Source organism: Pteropus vampyrus, unplaced genomic scaffold, assembly GCF_000151845.1.
Source record: "Pteropus vampyrus isolate Shadow unplaced genomic scaffold, Pvam_2.0 Scaffold44, whole genome shotgun sequence".
Taxonomy (NCBI): domain Eukaryota; kingdom Metazoa; phylum Chordata; class Mammalia; order Chiroptera; family Pteropodidae; genus Pteropus; species Pteropus vampyrus.
The window spans coordinates 838,914-856,914 of record NW_011888825.1 but is presented as its reverse complement, the minus strand read 5'-3'; the positions used below and the strand labels follow the sequence as shown (position 1 = coordinate 856,914).

Here is an 18,001-nt window from a genome sequence, read left to right as displayed (position 1 = left end):
TATATGGAGAACTGTGAAAGGAAAGCTTAGCTAATATAGAGAGAGGTATGCGGCTGGAAGAACAAGTAGAGTCCATACAGTGGGCAACCCAACAGGGCAGAACAGACATTGAAGGTTTCTAAGTAGGGGTAGGGGAGTAGACAGACATAGTTTAAACCAGTTCCACACCTATTTCCCCCTCTTCTGGAACCAGCATCTAGGTTTCTTCTGGGATCTATCCCTCCATCATTCTAGGTCCACATGGCCCATTCTGGAGAGGAAAGCATAACCCAGAAGCAGCCAGTTAACACTTTCTCTCTTCCCTAACTACCAAGAATGGTTCAGGAATGAGCGTGTGACTAACAAGGCCAAAGCATAATCCACGTAAGACTTCTACTCAAATTATTAGAAAAGAGACTCTACTCTCTTTGGTAGATTGTTTTCAAAGATGGCTGCAACAATCCCTCCCATCATAAATGCCCTTTTGCAATATGGCTTTGCCACTTTTTCCATTAAAAGAAAGAATCTATTTCCCCTCCAATTCAATCTGGGCTGGCCCTGTGACTTGCTTTGATCAAGAAAATGCAAAGAAAGTGACACTGTTTGTTTAGGGCCTATGCCTTACAAGGACTTACAGCTTCCTCTCTGTTCTCTTAGAAGCCAGCCACCATATACAGCAATGTGGGTTATACTACTGAATGGTAAGAGGCCATGTGGAGAGAAAAGCCACTTGGAGAACCAAGATGCCCCAGCCATCATCTAGGTCTTAAGACATGTGAGCAAGGCCATCTTGGATTTTCCAGTCCCAGACAAGCACCCATCTGACACGGAGCAGCCCCACTAATCCCTGCCCAAATTCTTTATCCACAAACTCATGAGCAACAATCTGGTCTGTGTTTTAAGCCACTAAGTTTTCAGTTGATTTATTATGCAGCAATAGATAATCAAAACACTCTCTACTGTGGATGCTAAACTGGTAGAAGATAGGCCTGGAGCTGTTGGCAGCCAACAATGATGTGGCTTGAAAATAAAACCAACAAAAGGGAGAGGCATAGAGAGACGGATCTGAGTCCCTGATCCCACTGGCCTGAAGTCATATCTGTGTTTGCACTTTTCAGTTATGTGAGCCAATAAATTCCCTTTTTGTAAGCTAGTTTGAGTTGGGGTTCTGTCACTTACAACCAAAAAAAAAAAATCATTTACAAGGGGAGAAGATCTCATAATAAAAGACGTGTAGAGTCTATCTGGCTTCTGGTAGGGCCAGGACCTTGAACTCAAGTAGAATCCTTCATGGAGTATAGAATACCTGAGCCCTCTTTTCTGTCTAGAAAGCCATTAGTGGTAGGTAGCCTGCCTGTGGTGTGGAATAAACGAGGAAGCGGGCAGTAAGGAGAGGCTGGCCTGCTCTGGGAATCCATACATGTTCTGATCTAGGTAAGGATAGAGGATTCTGCCCAACTGTCACCAAGTGGAGTCTGAGCACTTCAGGTGTGGGGCCTGGAAGCCAAAATGAACCCATCATGTCTAGGCCACCCTAGGCAGAGGTGCAAAAGAGGCATAGCCCGGTGCCCACCACCAATCCTCTGACTCATACTCCTTCCACTCTCTGTAGTTCCAACTCTTCTCTCAGACACCTGGGACCCACCTTTGTGTTTCCCCTCTACTCTTCTCACATTTGTTTCAGGATATTCATGCCCAGGAAAAAAAGGTAACAACTTACAGGAATCAAGACAGCATAGTACTGGCAAAAGAACAGACACATAGATCAATGGAAGAAAATAGAGAGCCCAGAAACAAGCCTACACAAATTTAGTCAACTGATTTTGACACAGATGCTAAGGCAGTTCAATGGGGAAAGAACTTTTCTTAAAGAAAAGTTGGTGGAACAATTGGACATCATATGAAAAAAAAAAAAAAAGACAAACGAATTTATACACAGACCTTACATCATTCACACTCAAAAAGATCATAGACCTAAACATAAAATGTAAAACTATAAAATTTCTAGAAGAAAATATAGGAGATAATCTAGATCATCTTGAGTTTGGCAGTAAGTTTCTAGATACAATACTAAAAGCACAATCCATGAAAGAAAAAAAATTGATGTTAGACTTTATAATAATTAAAAACTTCTCTGCAAAAGACACTGTCAAGAGAATGAAAAGACAAATCATAGACTGAGAGTAAATATTTGCAAAACACATTATCTGATAAAGGACTGTTATCCAAAATACACAGATAACTCTTAAACTCAATAATAAGAAAACAACCCAATTTTAAAATGAGGAAAAGATCTACATAGACACCCCACTAAATGAGATATACAAGGGTATAAATTTTCAGCTGTAAGATGAGTAAGTTCTGGGATCTAATGTACAGAATGTCAACATTAACCACAATACTCTATTATATACTTGAAAGTTGTTAAGAGAATAGATCTTAAAAGTTATCAACACACACACACTCAGAAGGTAATTATAAGAAGGAATCAGATGTTAACCTTATTGTGGTAATCGTTTCAAAATATATGTGTATCAAATCTTCAAGTTGTACACCTTAAGATTACATATGTTAAATGTCCATATCACAATAAAGCTGACAAAAAGATTACAGGTGGCAAAAAGCATATGAAAAGATACTCAACATCATTTTTTCACTAGGGAATTGCAAATTAAAACAGCAGGAGATACTAATACACACCTATTAGAATGGCTAAAATTCAAAAAAAAAAATTAAAACAACCAAATGCTGATGAAGATGTAGAGCAACAAATCTCATCCGTTGTTGGTGGGAGTGCAAAATGGTACAGCCACTTTGGCAGTTTGGCAGTTTCTTATAAAGTTAAACATGGTCTCACCATTCAATCCAGCAATTGTACTCCTAGGTATTAACTAATTCGGAAATTGATGTCTACATAAAAACTTGCACGCAAATAGTTCTAGCAGCTTTATTCATCACCAAAAACCGGAAGCAACCAAGATGTCCTTCAACACATGAATGGATAAACAAACTTTGGTACATCCATAAAATGAAATATTATTCAGTGATAAGAAATGAGCTATCAAGCCACAAAAAGACAAGGATAAAACTTAAATGCATATTGCTAAGTCAAAGAAGTCAGTCTGAAAAGGCTATATACCTTTAGATATGATATTTTGGAAAAGGCAAAAATACTGAAGATAGTAGGAAGATCAGTGATTGCTGGGGGGGTTAAGTAGGTGAAATACAGGGGATTTTTTTTTTAGAGTGGTGAGATTATTCTGTATCATAATATAATGCATTTGTGAAAAATTCCTAGAATTTATAGCACAAAGAGTGAACGTAAATGTATGCAAGTTTTAAAAAATCATTTAGGAGGTATTCATAATAACTGCATTACAATTATTTAGGAGGTATTTGTAATAACTGTATTACAAATGTATGAAATGACTTTACTAAAAGGACTGGAGGGGAAAGGTGCTGGCCTAAATAACTTTAGAAATGATGGAGTCTCTAAGACTAAAGGCAAAAGGAACTGTACATAAGCACTGTACTCTTATTCATAGGGTGATTTCCCATGGGGCTATAGGTTAACAATTATGATACCCCTATACATGTATACTGGAAATAAACAATTAAGCAAGTGGACAGCAGATGGTAGGAACCAGGTTATTCACTGTTGGAGTGAGAGTTTACAGATAAGCACAGAGAGGTGGCTAGAATGATCCATGTAGTAATAAATTAGAGTTCGAGACAATAGTATGAACTCATGTTTAACTTAATATAGGTAGATGGTTACATATAGAAATATATATATAGATATATGGACATACATATGTTAGTATACATATTTAAATGCTCTTCCAGGTGAGAGGGCTAGAAGCAATGACAACCTAATAGCAACAAGCACACCCAGTGCCCAGACTTTGGTTTCTAATACCATTCTTCAATCAAAGGATGAGAGCTTCTTGGAGAAATGGCTGATTCTAGGACTGGGGCAGGAAATATACAAAATGAGCCTGGAGCATTTTGTATTGCTCCAGAAAGTAAGAAAATGCTTTAAAATTTTTTTAATTAAAAAAATTATTGATGAAGCTATGTTAAAGAAACACAAAAATCAAGTAAAAGCACTCTCAAAGGCCAAAGCTAAAACAATTAGAGCAACAAAATAAAATATATTTGATTTTTAACCTAAAGAAAGTATGCAATAAATATCCATTAGTCCATACTGATTGAAATGGTTCAGTGAATGAATAAATAAATAAAGGATACAAATCTCCTACACGGAATTCTAAATAATTTATGTAGATACTTCTGTCTCAAGGAGGAGGAGCCTAACTCTGCATACCTGAAGTGTAGGCTGTGCATAGTAACTGCCTTCCAAAGACTACAGTATGGAAAGGAGGAAGAAAGAATAACTTTACAATGGAGAAATTGGACAAACACTGTCTCAACCAGGTGATCAAGGTCAACATCAACAGTGACAAGTAATTTTGATAGTATGTATCTAGTAGCACCCTTGATATGTGATAAATGGCAGTTATCTCTGTGGTCTTCCCCCCCAAAACCTATAACCTCAATCCAATCATAAGAAAAAAATCCAATAGAGGGACATTCTACAAAATACCTGACCAGTACTCCTCAAAACTGTTAAGATTATCAAAAACAAGGATATATGACAATTAAATGTAATGTGGTATCCAGGATGGGATCCTGAAACAGAAAGAAAACTTAAATCAAAAATGAAGAAAATCTCAATAAACTATGGACTTTAGTTAATATATCAATACTGGTTCATAATTCTAACAAAATATAATATTAACAGTTAATAAGAGAACTAGATGTGGGGTATATGGAAACATACATAGTATCTTTACAATTTTTCTATAAATCTAAAACTTCTAAAAATTAAGCTTATTTTTAAAAATAACACTTTAAAAGTGGCCTATCTCTAGGCCATCTAATGTTAAAGATAAAAGGCTTAAGCCAGTGATTCTAAAACTTTAGCACACATCAGAATAACCTACAGGGCTTGTTATGTTAAATAACATATTGTCAGGCCTCACTTCAGAATTTCTGGTGCAGAAGATAGAGGGTGGAACTAGAAAATGCACTCTTCTGAGAAGAACCCAAGTGCTGTTGCTGCTGCTGCTCCAGGGATCACACTTTGAGAACCACTGGTGTAAAATCAAGGATTAAAACAATGAGTAACTCTCCTCCCATTCAGCAGGTGGAGGTATTTGGGGAGCACTCCCTGGAAATTTTCTGAGGATACTTCCAGAGCCCAGGAGAAGTCCCATTATCTCCTTTATCCTCCATCCTCCTGCCTCATCCTAAGACTCAGTATTAGTGAGATAGAAATGACTCAGACCAAGTTAGCAGGATATCCAAGAACCCCCAGTGTAGTGAAGGAGTCAGTAAACAATTACTAATTAAAATGAGACATGTGGGTAAATGATTGAGAAGCAAAGCAGGATGGAAGTGGCTCAAAGAATTTGAAAAGCTTCAAGGGTCAGGAGAGATGAAGCTCAAAGTGCGTAATGATTTGGAGATCAACAAAAGAAGTGGGCAAGGAAATTCAAATCTGGCAGGGAACCGAACACACAAGGACAGGGGTCCAACAGCTCTTGATTTTTCAGAAAATCTGAAACCTGAACACTTGGTGGAAGTCTAATAGTTTCACTCAGGTGTGTACAATATATAATTATCATTCCCATCTTACAAAGAAGATTCTGAAATGTTAAGTAACTTACTCAAGGCTTCCAGCTGGTAAGGAAGAAGAACCAAACTGGTTCTCAGAGGACGCTCTAAGTCTGGTGGCTGCCTCACATACAGTTGGGAGCCTCTACCTCCTTCTCCAATCCCAGATGACATCCCCTATCCTCCTGGCTTTTCTCTCCAAGCCCTCTCCTTCTTCTCAGCTAGCTTCCCTAGTCTCTTCTCAGAACTTCTTCCATAATTAACCATTACCAGACTCTTGAGCAAGGGACAGGAGTCCAGATTCTCAGGATCTCTGCCACCACTTGCTGGCCCTGTGTATAAGTAACCTAAACCCAGGGATCTAAATCTCTGCCTTGGCGTGGCCAACCTTCTCCCCCAGGTTGCTAAGGATTAAAAGAAGTAAGGATGAGACTATTCTCCCTCGCGCCCTCTCCTGCGTGCCGGCAGACACACACACCCCGGATCTAGAACCTACAAATAGTTTATTCAGCCTCAGGAGATCCGTCGAGTCCAACAGGTGCATCTCATCTGCATCGCAGGCGGAGCCGCAGCCTCTGGCTATCCTGGCGCCAGAACCCAGCAGGGTGTGGATCTACAGTTGCGCAATTTCATTCGGCGATGAGCCGGGATAGAAGGAGCCCTCCGTCCGCAGGAAGAGCAGCCCCAAGCATTCTAACAGTGGACTGCTGCCTTCGCGTTCAACCTCTGCGCTCGCCCAGTACCCAGGGTCCAACCCCTCCCCGCCAGTAATAAAACCTCTGCACCCCGGCACTCCTTGCAGTGAACCGAGACCCTGGCCCTGCGCCTGAGCGGAGAGAGTTAATTCCAACCGCCCCCTCAGCTGGTTTCGCGGAATGAGTCGTGGAGCCAGCTCGGCACTGATTGGCTGAGGCTCTTGGCCACGACTCTCCAAGGCTCCCCATTGGGTACCGCACGCCACTGACTGGAGTATGCCGGCCTGGCCGCCGCAGGCCGTCTGGAGGGAAGCTGCGTCGGACTCCCTCAGCTGCCTGGAGAAATTCATTCTGGCTGGAGTCTCGACTTACTTCCGGGTTCCAGATCTCGTTGCTGTTCCAGAGACGCTACTCTTCTGGATCTTTTTCCTCCATACCTTGACGGTTTTCCTTTTCCTTCCTCCCCGGCTCTCATTTCCCAGCTCCGCGTTTCCCTTCCCTACTTCCGGCCCCCAGTAGCCGGCCAGTCTCTGCATTCCACCTGCCGGCCTCCTGGCTTCAGCCCCTCCTTGACCTCAACTCCTTTGACCTGTCATAACCTTCTCGCCAGACTCTCCTAAACCCCTCTTTCTACTCTTTGCCAGCTCCTGACTCCCAAATTTCATCGAACTTTTAACCTCTTGATATCCGCCCCTGATATTGTTGACTCCCGAGCTTTAAATTCCTACCTCTTAAAATCTGGACTGCTGAAACTGAAGTCTTCCCTGATTTCTGACCCCGTTTCTGAAGCTTATTTTGATTTTCTTACTCCTGGACCAGTTCTTGCTAACGCTACCCCACCATGGACTTCTTGATGAGCGGCCTGGCAGCCTGCGGGGCCTGTTTGTTCACCAACCCCCTGGAGGTGGTGAAGACCAGGATGCAGTTGCAGGGAGAACTGCAGTCCCCTGGCACCTACCAGCGACACTACAAAAATGTCTTCCATGCCTTCATCACCATAGGCAAGGTGGATGGCCTGGCGGCCCTGCAGAAGGGCCTGGCCCCTGCCCTCCTATACCAGTTCCTGATGAATGGCATCCGGCTTGGCACCTATGGGCTGGTTGAGGCTGGGGGCTACCTACACACAGCTGAAGGCACCGTCAACCCTGCTCTCAGTGCAGCCACTGGAGCCCTGGCTGGGATCACTGGAGCCTACTTGGGAAGCCCTATCTACATGGTGAGAAAAAGGGTCTTGCCTGAGGCCTTCATTGTGGACCCTTGGTGTAGGATGGGGGCCTAGGCCTTCATAACCTGATACTGAGGTTGGAATTGGATTTGTGTGTAGGAAATGAGGAATTTGAGTAATACCTCAACAAGTATAGGGATCAGGGGAAGTCTTGGGCATCACAGAATTATAATCTCACAGTCTGCCCCTTTGAGTTATCTGGTTTGGGTGAAAAGTCTGTAGTCTGAGCCCTAGAGGGGAAGTGACAGCTCAAGGTTACACAGCTGCTTATCGCTAGGACTAGGCCTTGCTTACTGCAACTCCTAAAAAGACACTGAAAGGCAGTGAGTTCTGTAGAAGGAGAGGCAGTCTGGTCTCACTCCCAGGGTATGAGATTCAGGGACAGTGACATCTCCAAAGTCATCTCATGCTCCCATGAGATGCTCCCATGGGGCTCAGAGAACAGAGAGCAAGTTTTGCAGATGACTCCTCATAACCTACCCCAGAGTCTGATGGTCGTGCTGGTGGCTGGATGTCCATTCTTGGAAAAGGAGCTGGCACGAGAGGCTGGCCACCCAGGTCTTGCCTAACGAGAACAGTCTTAGGAAATGATTCCATTCTCCAATGTCATCATCCTCAACTCCTACCCACAAGGGAAGGGTGATATAGAGGGAGTGGGGTGTCTTGCAGTGCTAGGAGATCCATCCTCCGGGACTGGAGCCATGGGACACAGAGTGTCACAACCAATTTGTTAAGTGGGAACAACAATAATTATTAGATTAAAGGATATTCATTGCTGAACACCCTCAAGGAAGCATGAGGGGGTCAGACATTTGGGTCTCTGAGGTAGGAGGATGGCCACTGGGCTATAGGTTGTAATACTCTCTCATTCTCAGGTGAAGACACACCTACAGGCACAGGCAGCCTCAGAAATTGCTGTAGGGTACCAGTATAAGCATCAGGTAAGGTGTTTCCATCCCCACCAGAGTCCCTGCCCATTTGTCCCCAGCTTTGTGCCTGCACCCAACAGCTCTAACCCAGCCATGGTTCTGCCCAACCCATCAATTCAGCCCTACTCTGCCCCTAAAATCCACCCAACCCCTCTCTTTTTCTCCCATGTTCCCCAGTTCCTCTAGTCTTCTGCACCTATTTCTCCTGCCCTGTTCTCCTAATCTGCTAATGTTCTCACATCTATACACCCTGACCATATTCTGGGATGGCGAAGGAGGGAACAACAGGGTGGTAGACAACTGAGGGACCACATTCTGGCACTAAACCCCACACAGAACTGGTTGTCTAGACATCCGATGTCTGTTAAGGACCCACCCTTGGCAGTGTTACGAGATGGCAGACCCTGATGCCAGGGTGACTGAGCCCCACCCCCATGGTCTTCCCCCAACCAGGGCATGTTTCAGGCACTAACCGACATTGCCCAGAAACATGGTCTGGTGGGGTTGTGGCGTGGGGCCATGGGCTGCCTGCCCCGAGTTTTCGTCGGTTCCTCCACCCAGCTGTGCACCTTCTCATCCACGAAGGACTTCATGACCCAGTGGGAGGTACTGCCTGGGGAAAGGGGTGGGACCACCCTGAGAATGTGGGCAGGGGGAGTGAAAGCTGAAGTGGGCACTAGAGGGGTCAGTGCCAACCTCAGTGTGAGAGAATAGCTGGAGGGCTCTCTTGTCATTTCCCCCCAGAAGGTGTATCTGAGTTCTTCAGTGTTATCACTCGGTGTTATAACTGGTAGAGTGGAAGCTCCCTGAGTTACCAGCTCTCTGCTATCTCCCCAGAGAAGAACCTGTCCTTTCCTAGTATTGACTGGCTAATCGACAAAGCTCTTCTTCCCTACCCGCTTAGATATTTCCTCCTCAGAGCTGGAAGTTGACTCTGGTGGCCTCCATGGTGAGTAGCATTGCAGTGGTCCTGGCCATGACACCCTTTGATGTGGTCAGCACAAGGCTCTACAACCAGCCCACAGATGCTCAGGGCAAGGTAAGGAAGTGCTCTGGGGTACAGGCAGGCAAGGAAAGCCAGCAGGTGGGGAAAAGCAGATTGCTGGGTTCAGGTGGGACAGCTTAAAAGGCAGCCTGCAGAGGTGAGACCCCTGGTAAACTCTGATAAACTCCTTCTTTATGCTCTCCCTTGCTCTCAGGGCCTCATGTACCGGGGGATCTTGGATGTTCTGCTGCAGACTGCTCGGACAGAGGGCATTTTTGGCATGTACAAGGGTATCGGAGCCTCCTACTTCCGACTTGGCCCCCACACCATCCTTTCTCTCTTCTTCTGGGACCAGCTGCGCATCCTCTACTACACATACATCAAATAACAACCACTCTTCCACAATCCACCAAATTGGCACCCCTTGGACACTTCTGCCTCCATTACTATGATCTGGTGACTTCTGATCAGGTGACCTTTCATCAGGAGGAGACAGCCAATCTCATTCCTTATCTGTTTTCTCAGGGTTGAATCACTACAAGGCATAGTTTCCCTCCTTTCCTTGAGTGTTGCTTTAAACCTTCTCTACCTGTCCTCCTGTACATTTCACACCCCTTCCTCAGGGCTAAACCAGTCACTCCAAAGTGTATTTCCTCCCCTTCTCCACTGCCAGCTTTGGATCCCTTCTGATCCCATGTACAACTTTTAACTCCTCCCTATAAGACCAAAGGGAATTGGGGGGTCCCAGGTGTCCATTTAGATTCAAAGGCACAGAGATTATTTTGGTTATAAAGCAAGTTTATTTCTGCAGAGAGGTGTCTTATGTTTATGCACAGGGAAGGAATTTGGGTAATACATCCAACCCTTTGTTTCTCACCCAGAATACGGTCCAAAGTCTTTAGCAACACCATGCAGCATTTCACCATCTTTACTGGGGACCAAAGATGTTGGGATCATGAAGGGTCAGACTGGTCACAAGCTGTTCAAAGTCACCCAGGCTCCAGGGTGGAAGTGACAGGTCATCAGTGCCAAGAGATGACCTATTGTCAGGGCTTGAGAGTGGGGGAACAGATGGAGAGAGAACATCATTCAGGCCTCCAGTTTGGAAGTTCCCACTTCCTGTTCCCTGGAGGACCTGAGTATCTGTGACTTCAAACCTCTGGCCCACTCCCACTTCCTTGGAGGACCCCACCATTCAGTCTTCCTGCTCTCCCCCTCCCAGCTGATTCTCCTGGGGACCCCAGTCATGAGCCACATGCCCTTTCTCCTTACGGGGGCTGATTAAAGGTGAGCAGGAGATCAGTCTGGTACTGGGGCAGCCTCAGCAAGGCTTGGTGCAGTGTCACATCCTTTGCTACCTAAAAGGATCAGTCAGGATTCTTACCTAATCCCCTAGGGCCATCCCTTTTACCCCTCCAGGACATCTCACTCCACCGGCCCTTACCTGCTGGCACTCTTTAGCTACCTGCTGCTTGCCAGAGAGGACCCAGGCTTCTTCACAGCAACCCCTCAGGGCCAGGCTTTCCAAAAGGATGGGCTGTACAGCCTCCACTTGCACAGCCGTAGCCTCCTGCACCCCGCCAACGTCCTCAAAGTGGTACCTGTAGTTGAGGAAGTAGTGTCATGAAGGGGTCTCTCTCACCGCACCCCTCCCCCCTAAGCAAAACTTTTGCTCACGTCTGGTGATTGATAACAGTTTTGCCCTTGGAGTTCTTTTTGCTCTGATTAACCGTCCAGCCAAGACCCCGCCCACTTCTTCGGGTCCGTCCCTTCCATTGGCCAGCCTCCGGCCTGCCTTCCTCACCTGGCAGCCGCTTCTCCTCGCACGTGGGCCTGCAGCTCTAGAAGTTCCACGATCAGGCTCTGGTCCGTCACCCGATGGCAGAAAATTTCTTGATTGTCCGGGACGGGTCGGAGGTCGCTGGAGAGTGGCAAAGCAAACCCTAGTTGACCCCGGCTTGGTTCCCCAACCCACCCGGTTGGCCTCCATTGGCGCCCAAGCTTTCTCACCTTATGTCAATGGCCCCGGGAGGGAGAGTGGCGGAGAAGGCGCCCCCGAACAGTGGATAGTCTCGCGTGGGTTCCATGGGCCTGAGACTAGGGTACGGGCATTAGTAAGATTTAGAAGAAACCTACATGAGACCATGTGGCATGACCCTCCAAGGTTCCGCGGCAGCTACCTACGCCAGTGGCCTCCCTTAGCTCCTGGCCCTTTAAGATTTGGCCCCGCCCTGCGCCCGCGCTGGCCAATTGGCGCCTGCGCCTTCGGCCACCGCCCAAGTAGTGCTGCTCCCGGAAGTCACGCTCTCAGGAGACTGCGAGGCGGGACTGCAGGAACTAAATCTTCGGTTTAGGGTTTGTGACGTCCTTGTGGTCGTTAACTCGCACCCGGCAGTCTCCTCCTTTTAAAAGGGTCACACATTCTAAGAATGTTGCCTGAGACATTCCTTACTTAGGGGTCGTTGCTCGTCTAAGGGACCAATGTCTAGGTAGGGTCTCAGAGTTAGGGAAAAACAGTTTCAGGGCCACCCAGCTCCCTTCCTCCTGGCCTCTTAACGGCGAATGAGCTGCCAAACAGGCCGCTAAATCCCGGATCAGATGCAGCGATTTAAGGGAACAATGGGGCCAGGTGTGGGCCAGGTTAGGATTCAGTCCTCACGCCTTCCTGAAATGTAGACCCAACCCCCGGGATTATATATCTAATCCCGCTCAAATCTTTGCTTTGAGAATGCAGTGAGGGAGTGGGAACGAGGGGGGTGGTGCGTATTGCTCCCAGCACACCTGGACAAAAGCACGGATTAAACCCTCTGTTGTTTTTTTATATATAGATTTTCAGTGGACTTAAAGTTTCTGCTTAATTATATCCTCCCAGCTAATTTCTCCATTCATCTTTGATCCCTAGCACCTGGCAGTGTTTAGAGCATAATAGATCCATTATGTATTGAGTGATTGAATAAACCTAATAGTGTGAATTCTGGGACCCAGGAGACAACCCATGCCCTCAGGGGTTCTAGATGTCACCTAATTCCTGGGCAAGAACTGAGCAAGAAGGTTCTCATCCTAAAGCCATCCCACCCACAGGGTTCCAAGTGCTGACCATACCTATGAACCCTAATAATTTAGTAACACTGGGGGCAGGGGGCACAAGGGAACATCAGGAGCAAAGACTTGGAAATGAAAAGGGTGTTTGTGGAAATGCAAGTACAGACACCACCAACTTACTGATTTTTCTTTTGACTTTATGATGGTGCAAAAGCCATATGTATTTATTAGAAACTACTTCGAATTTTGAATTTTGATCATTTGCTGGACTAAAAGCAATGTACAATATGATACTCTACAGTATATTAATTGGATCATTCATTAGATAATTTTGCTCAATTGTGGGATAATATAAATATTCTGAGCACATTTAAGGTAGGCTAGTCTAAGCTATGATGTTCAGTAGATTAGGTGTATTAAATGTATTTTTGACTTATGGTATTTTCCATTTACAATGGGTTTATGGGACGTGAGTTGAGGAGCATTTGTTTATCACTTTAGCAAGAGTACAGTGGGGAATGGGTGGCAGGCAGCTGTGAATGATGAGGCTGGAGAAGTGGCCACATGCAGGATTTTTAAAGAGCATACTAAGGAATTTGGACTCCTCACTTCTGATGGCTAACATCAAACTTCTCGGCCTCATTTCATCTCTAAAACATTGTTAGGAGTAAAAGAGGTATGAATATAGCTGAATCTGTATCTGTTTCTGGGCAAAGACAGTGGACTAGGTTTGATCCAGGATAAATTCTATCGAGGAGGGGACTGTTAAAGACCCCAGAGGGAGAGAAGGAGCCCAGACATGAGAAACCAAGAGAGCTAGGTCAGAGAGGTCTTCCCTATGCTGCCTCTCTTTCAGATGTGGAGTGGTAGACCTCTCTGTCTCCCTCCCCCTTTCTGCTGGCCTGCCATCTGCCCCTGCTCCCTACCCGGGGGCAATACCAGTTCTGGCTGCTTTGTGAGCAGTAAAGTAGATAGGGAACCCTTGGAAAAGGAACTGCAAGGACATAGATGTTAACAGAGTCTTGGCACTGTGTACAAGGGGCGGGGGTCTCTTCATGAGCCAAGAGAAGTTCACACTCGATTATGGAGACAAAGGAGACAGCCTCCCAGCTTTCTCATTTTGGATCTCTGGCATGCTAGGCATCATGTTCTGCTATGAGTCTTGTACAGCTGGGGACTTCTGGCCCTCCAGATTTCTTGAGCTCTTGGAGCATAGGTCAGTTAGGTGCTTCCAGGTGGTAGGAAGGAGACCTCCATGAAGTGACAGAGGTGCAGGGCCAGACCTCCTCTGGAAGAGTAGGGTTGAAGGCCGCCACCCTAACATGGTAAATTCCTACTCTTGGCTCCACTTTCCTCTCACCTTTCACCTCTCTCCTTGTGTCTGACCCTTCTTCTTGCCCTCCCAATTGCTAACTCCCCCTGCACGTTCAAATTCAAACTCTCCAAGAGACAGGATCAACTGGGCTCATTAGTTGACATTCAATCTGAAAGTACCTATTTGGCCAGCTCTCCTGCTTGGCCACTTCCCAGGCCACTAGCCAGACGTGTGAGATACCTGGTCTAGCTAGCTGTAGCTAGGATAAAGGGTATCATGGGACAAATCTCATTGGCCAAGATGGCCCACAGCCACTTTTCTCAGGAAGGTATGAGGGTATGTCCAGCTCTTAGCTCACTGGTTGAAGTAGGCCTGCAACCGATTGATTCCGTAACCCTGGGATATGCCCTTATCCAATACCCTGCATGCAGTTGATGTAGTTGTTTGCTTTGGGGACAGGCATCCCAGGGCCCCTTCCCAACTTTGAGGGAACTAAGAGGTGGACCTCCTGAACTCAGACCAGAGAGCTGACTCAATACAACTCAACACAAGCATCCCTTTGGGAAGAGGTAGGTCAACACATATTTTTATTAAGCAGGAGTTTTTAACCTTTTTTAGCTCTCAGGTGAAGGCAGGGTCAGCAAGGCTAGGATTCAGTGGTGAATAACAGGCTGCCTCCCTAGTCCTTTCTGTTGCCCTGGATACCTTCCCACGGGGCATCCCAGGATATTACAGTGACTTGGGCAGTAGGAAGCCACTCAGTTGGTTAGACTGTTAGTGAAGCCATTTCTTCTAATGCCTCCCTCATTTCTGCCAGCCCCTTAAATGTTGGGTTACCAGGCCCTACACATTCATCCTAGATAATCTTACCCATACATATACTAGTGCCTCCCAAAACTTTATCTCCACCCCAGATCTTTTCTGACTGCTTCTGAAAAACCTCCATTCGAATGTCCCACCAATGCCTCAAACTCAACACCTCCTAAGCAAAGCTCATCAACTTTCTCCCAAACATGCGCCATCTCCTGTGTTCTTATCACAGCTAATTATTACCCACCCAGTGGTCAAAGCAAGAAGTCATTGGCCCCTCTTTCTTTCTCCCCTCATATCCAGTTCTTGCTGTGTCTACCTCCTAATGTTTCAAATCCTCCCATTTCTCTCCATATCCACTGCCAGCACAACAATCCTGGCCAGCATTATTTCTGTCTGGAGACTGCAAAGCTTTCTTATTGGACTCCCCACATCCTCTCCTATCTTCCTCCTCTGCAGCTGGAGTGATCTTTAAAAAACGCAAATCTGTTTCTCCTCCATATAAATCCCTTCAGATGGCTTCCCATTGTTCATAAGATAAAGTCAGATTCCTTAATATGCTGTTAGTGTCTGTCCTGTTTCTCATTTATACTTAACGTTCCAGACACTTTTTTTCAGTTCCTTAACTTGCTGTGTTGCTCACTTCTGAGGATGATACTCATCCCTCAGGACTCAGTTAGTCCCAAGAATCCTTCCTTGATTTCAAGTCTGGGCCACAGCCCCTTCTATGGGCTCCCATGATTTCTGAGCTTCCACTAAAAAAATACTTCATTGAAATTGCTTGTTACGAGTCTTTCTCCTTCCACGTATATGCCCTAGGAGGAGGCCTTTGACCATTTTCTTACCCAAATGACAGATTGATGGGGCTCTGTATCATACGCTTTGTCCATTTCTATAGCTGCAGGATGCTCCTCCAGCCTGACCAGGCAGATGAAGCGGTGCAAACCCACCCTTTCTTGGGGATAATGGGCCAGTCACAGGTGCTTCTGGTGGGCTGCTCACAGAGAAAGGTCTTTCCTGAAACCCAAAACAGGACTCCAAGACCCAGACCCCGAAGACCCAGGTCCAATTGCAGCAATCCTCAGGGCTCCACCATGTGTGTTTGCTGCCCCCAAGTGTCAAATGACAAACTGAAGATTTCTTTGATTTCCACCCCAGGGTTTTAAAATATAGCAGGTGCTCAGGGGAGTACAGCTTACCCAGACCCTGAGACTCTGAAGACTCAGCTGCTGTAGATTCCATCCCTTCAAAAGGCTCATGACTGTCTGACACCCCCCTCCTTTCTGTCCATCCTATCCCCTTTGCCCATGGGCTGGTTTGGGTTGGGTGTCTCAGATATTGTTTGGAGGGACACCCAAGGGTAGGCTAGCCTGTTAGAGAAGCTGGGAGCCTCTCCAGAGAAAGTGACCTTCTCCAGGTGGTCCCATCTAGACCCCCTTGCACATTTTCCTCCCTCTTTTCAGCCCCTTTAGTAATGCTTCTTCCAGTACAGTACATGCTGACAGACTATAATGCATGTTCAGTTTAGTGCTCTATCTTTCTGTGAAGAGCCACATTGCCTGCCAACCTGGTGTTAAATTAAGGAAAAGACGAGACTTACTGGTTCTGTCTCCCCACCCCCAAATGAACACACACATAGTATCTTTCATTTGATGTGATGACCAGAATGTATAACAGAATGACTGGAAAAATTAAAAGGGGAAATGCTTGAGAAGACCTGCAAAGGAAAGCCACCCATAAACCCAATCCACTAAGTTCACTCTTATATTAAGGAAAAATATGTATCAATCTTTATGAATGTTAACATTCACATTTATTCATTTGCTCAACATGTATTTGTTGAGCACCTAGTAGGTGCCAGGCACCGTGTTAGGTAGTAGGATACAGTGGAGAGCAAATATGGAGTTACTGCTCTCACAGAAGAGACACTACTGAGGAGACAGATCTTTCATCAAAGAAACACATAGTTCAATGTAAGATTGCAATGATGAAAAAAGATTACAACAGTGACAGGATAAGAAGGGAGGTGTGTTACTCTAAGAGCCTCCAGTGTCTAACAAAGGATTTCACCAGAATATCAGGCATACAGCATAGTGCTGATAGGACCCCAAAAAAGGATAAGACTTAGTTATTAGGTTTGGAGGTTTTTGTAAATGGTTTTTAAGACCTCAGGCATAGAGCTGAAGTCATTGTACCCCTTCAGTTTGCGGCACATTATCATCATTCCACTTGAGTGCTCTCTCATTAATTTTGATCTCTATTTTTCATTCCCATTCTGTTTACCCCGTAGGTAATAATGAATTTATGAGACAACCTGCCTTTTGTCTGATAGGTCAGAATTTTGTTGAATGGGTTTGATGAAAAGATATTGGCTCAAGTTAAAGGGCATTGGAAAAGCTATTACTGGAGGTTGGATAAGAAGGAAAGAGATTGAGGGAACATAATTATTGATCTGGAGGTCCCAATGACTTTGAAATCTGAGTACTGAAGATAAAGCAGCAAGATGGAAGGAAGAGAGGTTATAGTCAGAAGTAAGGTGCTTGAATACGTGAGTTTGGAGGTAGAGCAGATCTAGTTGATGACAAAATCCAAGGTGAAGTGGTTGGCTGAGGTGGAATGAAGTCACTGGAGAAAACTTCAGAGTGTTAAATGGTCAATGACGTGGATTCAGAATAATGGATGAAATTAAGGTGGAGAACAAGACTAAGAACCAAAGACCAATGCCCTTGAAGAATAAGGGAGAAGTTGAATAGGAAAGGTTGAATAAGGGTTGAACAGGAAAACATATGGCTACAAGTGACAGGAAACCTATATTAATAGGGCTTAAACAAGAGTTTATTTCCTACACTTGACATCCAGTGGTAGCTTCTCTAGGGCTCATGTGTACTCCTCAGTGTCAAAAGACCCAGGCTCCTCCTATCTTGTTACTCTGCTCTGCATGGTACCAATCTCCAAAGCTACCTCACAGTAATATCGTGCTGAGGTTCCAGCCATCGCATCTTCATTCCAGACAGCTGGAAGCAATGAATGCACAGAAGCATGCACCCTTCCTTTAAGAACACTCGGAAGCTGTATATATCACTTTCCCATTGGCCAGAATTTAGTTATAGCTATAAGGGAAGCCAGGGGATGTCATTATTTTGAGGAGCCACTGGATACAGAAATGAGAAGCTTAGTGGACTTGGTCCTTGCAGTGTTTGCGGGTGGGTCTTGCTTGGCCAAGGTGATCCAAACCAGATACCTGCTCCACCACCAAAATGTATAAATTTACCTATCACAGCCAATCAGGTTATCATACACTTAATCTTATTCTTGTATCAGCTGCTTGGTAAACAACATCTA

General features: G+C 45.4%; 2 protein-coding genes across 5 annotated transcripts; one reads left to right on the top strand and one right to left on the bottom strand.

The window, feature by feature from the left end:
- Positions 1-5,459: 5,459 nt before the first annotated feature.
- Positions 5,460-10,302, top strand: SLC25A35 (solute carrier family 25 member 35). Of its 3 annotated transcripts, none has more exons than XM_023529929.1 (5): positions 5,460-7,569; positions 8,454-8,519; positions 8,973-9,113; positions 9,412-9,546; positions 9,707-10,302. In XM_023529929.1, the coding sequence occupies exons 1-5, from the start codon at positions 7,195-7,197 to the stop codon at positions 9,878-9,880; spliced, it is 891 nt and encodes a 296-aa protein (XP_023385697.1). In that variant the 5' UTR covers positions 5,460-7,194; the 3' UTR covers positions 9,881-10,302. The 3 variants fall into 3 exon arrangements, with proteins under 3 accessions (XP_023385697.1, XP_011357235.1, XP_011357234.1); XM_011358932.2 differs by having other exon boundaries at positions 5,462-7,569; positions 8,961-9,113; XM_011358933.2 differs by lacking the exon at positions 8,973-9,113 and having other exon boundaries at positions 5,461-7,569.
- On the bottom strand, positions 10,273-11,729 carry RANGRF (RAN guanine nucleotide release factor). Of its 2 annotated transcripts, XM_011358934.2 has the most exons (5): positions 11,503-11,729; positions 11,297-11,413; positions 10,937-11,093; positions 10,765-10,850; positions 10,273-10,544 (listed from the first exon to the last, which is right to left on the bottom strand). In XM_011358934.2, exons 1-5 carry the CDS (start codon positions 11,577-11,579, stop codon positions 10,421-10,423), a joined length of 561 nt encoding a protein of 186 aa, XP_011357236.1. In that variant the 5' UTR covers positions 11,580-11,729; the 3' UTR covers positions 10,273-10,420. The 2 variants fall into 2 exon arrangements, with proteins under 2 accessions (XP_011357236.1, XP_023385698.1); XM_023529930.1 differs by lacking the exon at positions 10,765-10,850 and having other exon boundaries at positions 11,503-11,727.
- Between the last annotated feature and the right edge of the window lie 6,272 nt (positions 11,730-18,001).